This window comes from Salvelinus alpinus, chromosome 31 (assembly GCF_045679555.1).
Source record: "Salvelinus alpinus chromosome 31, SLU_Salpinus.1, whole genome shotgun sequence".
NCBI classification, from domain to species: Eukaryota; Metazoa; Chordata; class Actinopteri; order Salmoniformes; family Salmonidae; genus Salvelinus; species Salvelinus alpinus.
Genome location: NC_092116.1, coordinates 14,235,218 through 14,241,217, shown reverse-complemented (window position 1 = coordinate 14,241,217; position 6,000 = coordinate 14,235,218). Strand labels below are relative to the sequence as shown.

Here is a 6,000-nt window from a genome sequence, read left to right as displayed (position 1 = left end):
GAAGAACCCAGCAGCATTGCAGTTCTTGACACACTCAAACGTTTGCGTCTGGCACCTACCATAGCCCATTCAAAGGCACTTACATATTTTGTCTTGCCCACTCACACCCTGATACATACACAATCGATGTCTCAAGGTTTATAAATCCTTCTTTAACCTGTCTCCTTCCCCTCATCTACACGGATTGAAGTGGATTTAACAGGTGACATCAATAAGGGATCATAGCTTTCAGCTGGATTCACCTGGTCAGTCTGTCATGGAAAGAGCAGCTCTGCCAACATTGTTCACTCATGACATACCATGCCCTTTATTCATTTCACAATTAAAAACCACAAAGCATCGGTTCTACAGTGATACTCAAACGTGTGGTTTGCTAACGCTGAAATTCTGCGAGGCTTGAGGACAATGATGATCTTAATAGCTCTAATAGTGCCTTCCAGACACATACTTTAAGAAACATACACAATTAATTAAAATGTTTTTATTTACAATCAAAACTGGAGAAAAATAAATAAATAGCTGAAACGTCTTTGTATTTTGATACATAAAACAAAATCTGTTAGTATCATGCCATTATGATAACTTAAGTAAATGGGGTTATATTATGGATAAATAATGTTGTTTTCTTGCATCTACACTGTCAATTAAAGACAAATGAAAGCCTTTTCCCGAGGGCTGTTTTACTGTCGTGGTATTCATCTTTACCCAATCCCTAAGAAAAGATGCGCCCTGTGGACAACATGAGTGATTCATATCACAGCTGCCTAATTCTTACCAACTACACCACACAATACATACACACTTACCAGCTTGGACACTACACCACAACACTTACCTCTAAACATAAGACACTTCCCTAAATACCAATGCTTTCTCGGTCTAAATTAATGAAGACAACAACAATAATTAAAGTAAAATTGCACTTACATAAAGAAATTAATTAAAGTCCACCACATGCTTAGATGCTAACTCAGTGGCTGCTCAGGGTGCATGCTAACATACTGAGGTCAGTAAGTCAAGAGATGCCATTCAGTAACGTGTTCCATCACACTTATTTATAATGTATAATATGGAAGACAAAGAGCCACATTAAACCTCTGTATGAATATACACATGTCAAATTCACTGGAATCAAAACCTGTTTAAATATGAAGACAATTTAAGTGAATCTAAGGCTATTTTCAGAAATCAATCCCCAAACATTGTTCCATGGACAATATGAGTGAAACGTTTTGGGAGATCCACGGGTGGTCTTCTCATCTTGGGAACGGCAGCCAATTCCAAATTAGTTTGAATTTGTTATGGGGGAGAAGTTTGAGGAGGGCATGTCAGTCTTTCTTTGAAGTGTGTTAGCAAAGCTAAGGCCCTCCCCACTCCATATTAGGACCTTGGACCATGACCCTTGGACACAGCCAATCCGATGAGGCCTGCTAATCCAGCCACGCCCAGGCCGATTCCTCCGACGATTGCCATGCCAACCAAACCATCTGTGTAGAAAAAAGTGACATCAAAACATGAACATTGCCCTTATTACTTATACCCATTCAGCTTCTACCCATCCTGTCCTGCCTGATCAGTGATCAGAGAGGAAAGAATGAGAACATTACACAAATTAGACCCAGCATTGATAGGTGTTCCTTGGCCTCCCCACTCACCTTTCTTTAGAGCCTTGTCTATTAGCTTCTCCAGCTCCAAGGCCTGGTTGTTGCCCGGTTCATTCTTCAGGAGAGTGCGGATATACTTCAGAGCTTTCTCATAATCCTGTGATAAAAAAATATATACATATATGGAGCGATAAAGAGATATGGAGCAATAAAGAGAGATAGAGATACAATTGAGTAAGAGGTGCTATGATAGCTTACGCAATTAACGCAGAGAGATGGGAGACGGAGTAATCTATTTCATTACAATAAGTTATCTAGTGAGATGTGTCTTATAACCTATGGGTAATATAGTAGTACAATGAATCATCACCTTCAGTCTGTAGTTGGCCACAGCTAGGTAGAACAGGAAGTCTCTGGCATCGTCCTTTGATCCCTTGTTAACCAGCTCTATAAAACAAATTGAGCAACAGTACTGGTAACATTATTATAGGTGGGTTAAGTAGGCCAATGCATATCGCATTCACTATGTCAGCATTCCATTCCAATAAGTTGGAAATCCAATCACTCATTCATAGCTATTTAGAGAGACATTTGTAAGGATATCTTACTGACAGTCTTCTGAGTACACAAATACTGTTGGCTACTCACCTTCCAACAAAACAATTCCTTTCTTAATGTCGTCAGAATACTTGCTCCGGATCAGACACCATGCATATTCAAACTTGGTCTCCTTTGACACGCCCCCCTTCACCAACTCAGCATTGTACTTCTTCTCAAATTTCTGATGGTCAAAACAGAACAAATATGGCTCCCTTCAGTGGTTTCAGACACTGACTGGCAAGGGTGATGTTAGGCCAGGGTGTTGATAATCTTTATGTTGAATTTACAGAAGGCAGTGACAGTAAACACTCAATTGCTGTGTTACATTTCAAGACATGCTGCATTTTTTAAAATTTTTTATGATGTTGACAGTGCAGTAGCTACAGTAATGCAGTCTCATAATGCGTCATGGTAATGCATGTTGTGTAATAGCCAACTCACATGGGACAGTAGCAGACAAGCTGGTGTAACAACATCAATACAATATGATACACCTAATGTACTCAACAATTGGCTTTAAAAACTTTTCACTCGATTGAAAAATCCATCAAAAGGCATAATACATATCTGTATACTGTGTAGTTGGGCAAAATAACATACCAGAACGCAGCTGGTGTAAGGAATGACACAGATAGCTACTAGCAATATGGCTAACGTTAGCTAGCATATGTTTCACTTCTACAGCTACACTGTTGTAAACGTTTGATCAACTATTAACGAATGTAGCTGGGTATTTAGACACCATATTGTCTAAATATAATATAGCTATGTTCTAAATCATGACAATAATAAAACTTAAACTTACCAAAAGGTCTTCTGGAGCTACCAAATCGCCCACAACAGCCTCCATGTTTTCAGAAGAAACTGATGGAAACGCCCACTTTTATCACGTGACAAGCTCGAGCATTCCGATATCCACTGGATACCACAGCCACAAAGTCAAAATTGACTATATCGATTAAATTCATTAAAACAAAAACATATGAACTTGTGGCTGTGGTAAAGTTAAAGTTATATAATTTCCATGTTTCCAATTAAACACGTTTTTGCTACGTCAATGCGAATACAATAATAATAATGATACAAATAAAAAAACAAAGGTTTTATTGTAACTTACAAAAACGTTAAAATCATATGGTTTTATTTAATGCAAACAAACAATGGAGTGTATTGAGCAATTGATTAGAGTCAAACTAAACGTAATGTCCGTGGGCGTGGTGTAACGTTTGGCCAGAGGAAGGAGTGTGTAGCCAGTCAAATATTTTCTTTCTTCTGAAAAAAACGTTTTTCATTCTACGTTTTGAAGCTCCACAATGCCACTGCAGAACACATGTTCCCTTTTGTACTTTAACTATTATCGTTACAACACTGTATATAGACATAATATGACATTTTAAATGTCTCTATTCCTTTGGAACTTTTGTGAGTGTACTGTTTACTGTAAAAAAAATGTTATTGTTTATTATCGATTTCACTTACTTTGGAAATGTAAACATGTGTTTCCCATGCCAATAAAGCCCTTTGAATTGAGAGAGCGAGACAGAGACAGACATGGTTAGACTGGTTATTATAGATCATGGTTATAGACAGGTCAATATGTTCAGTTTCACCGGTCTTACAAGACATTTAGAAGGTATAATTTAGAGGGCTACAGGGCTAGTATCTCACCATATAACAGCAATGGCAGTCAAATTCCTGTGTCCCTCAGCAATTTTTATTTTTTATTTTATTTATTTCACCTTTATTTAACCAGGTAGGCTAGTTGAGAACAAGTTCTCATTTACAACTGCGACCTGGCCAAGATAAAGCAAAGCAGTGTGACATAAACAACAACACAGAGTTACACATGGAATAAACAAACATACAGTCAATAATACAATATAAAAAGTCTATATACAGTGTGTGCAAATGAGGTAGGATAAGGGAGGACAGGCAATAAATAAGCCATGGTGCCAAAATAATTACAATATAGCAATTAAACACTGGAGTGATAGATGTGCAGAAGATGAGTGTGCAAGTAGAGATACCGGGGTGCAAAGGAGCAAAAATAAAAGAAATAAATAACAGTATGGGGATGAGGTAGTTGGATGGGCTATTTACAGATGGGCTATGTACAGGTGCAGTGATCTGTGAGCTGCTCTGACAGCTGGTGCTTAAAGTTAGTGAGGGAGATATGAGTCTCCAGCTTCAGAAATTTTTGCAGATCATTCCAGTCATTGGCAGCAGAGAACTTGAGCTATGGCTCTCTGTGTTGCTGTTCTGTTCACTCAGCACACACTGTGAGCCCAAAAGAGGCATTTCCCACATTGCAACCTATTACACACACAAACACACACATTCCATGTGGAAATTAATTTGACTTGAATTAGCGTAAAATGTCAAATGTGCAGCTGATAATAGTGGAAAGGTGACGTTAGTCAGTAATATCGAAGATATAACCTTTGATTATAGCTCTCCCTGCTGTCGATATTGCGGCATCGACCAGGAACCGTCTGTCAGGGCAATATGCCATTTCCAGTGCCCTGATGCACTTTGAAACGAGTTCCCTCATTTTAGCGTTGTCTGTGCACGAGATATGAGTAGGATGACACAGAAGAGAATAAAATCAACAAACGTAATGCTTTTAGCTCTATCTGCAGAGTCATATTTAGGATTGGCCTACCCTGTGTTTAAAATACCGCTGATAATAAAATACAATGGTCTCTATTGTAGTGCACTTGCCTGCCATTGGAATTGAAAAGGGTCCTCCACAAATAGTGTACTCTACTTTGGCTTGTTTTGAAAGTGGTACTCTACTTTGGCTTGTTTTGAAACTGAAAACGGAGATCATAGTATGACAACTTTATTTCAGTTACGATACCGTGGTAGAAGTTGGTTTTGTTTTGCAAATATATCATCTTACATCGGAAGGGACGAACCTACACTTGTGCAATGTTGAGCTCTATGTTATTGGTTCATGTTAACCTCTACGCCATCGGTTCGATGAAGGTGTGTGTCATTTTGGGGGAGATCTGAAATGTGCCAGCACAGCCACAGTCTCTCAACATTAGAATAATGAAATACCTGGTAGTACTTACTACAGTAAACACACATTCAATGAATACATTCAAAGAAAATGAAATATTTTGTAAGGAGAGCAGTTGTTCTTATTTGCTTTATTTTTCTTTGCAGTGACAAAAAGGCTTGCACGCGCCGCTCGCACGCCAGTTTGGTGTTGGTGCCACAGAGTTCTCAAGCGTCCACACTGTGCAAACTACAGTATCTTCACATATTTTTGCTTATAATCATAACATGATTAGCCTGCTTAATAGCTTACACAGTAGTTAAAACGGTTTGAAATATAAAAGTGTTTTCCATAACCCTGTTACCCAGATCACAAAGGACACAGTATTCTCAGAGGCCTCAACTCATCATAAACCAAACCTTTAACTGGCTCAAGCTACTGAATGTCACTCTATACCGGACTACATGACAACGTAGCAGATGTTTGAATGTTGTCATTGATCAAACTGAAAGTTGTATCAGTTTCATATTAACCAACATCTGTACTGATGCATGTATGTCATCTTGAGACTCAGAAGAATAATTTGCTATTTTTTTAAGAGAGAGAGAGATCACAAACTCAACACCATGCTGAAAACAATGAACACTCATATTACGTTGTAATACTGTATGAGAGGTACTTTACCTGTTATTGAGATCAGAACAGAAGACAGACCTGGAGACCTGTCTCCATTTTTTGTGATTCCTTTAAAGCTAAAGGGAAATAGACACAGGATTGGTATCTAAACAGTCA

At 38.4% G+C, this 6,000-nt stretch overlaps 1 protein-coding gene across 1 annotated transcript; it reads right to left on the bottom strand.

Moving 5' to 3' along the window:
• Positions 1–466: 466 nt before the first annotated feature.
• Positions 467–3,139, bottom strand: fis1 (fission, mitochondrial 1). The gene is made up of 5 exons (XM_071378033.1): positions 3,010–3,139; positions 2,253–2,385; positions 1,975–2,051; positions 1,656–1,761; positions 467–1,487 (listed from the first exon to the last, which is right to left on the bottom strand). The coding sequence occupies exons 1-5, from the start codon at positions 3,052–3,054 to the stop codon at positions 1,381–1,383; spliced, it is 468 nt and encodes a 155-aa protein (XP_071234134.1). The 5' UTR covers positions 3,055–3,139; the 3' UTR covers positions 467–1,380.
• Between the last annotated feature and the right edge of the window lie 2,861 nt (positions 3,140–6,000).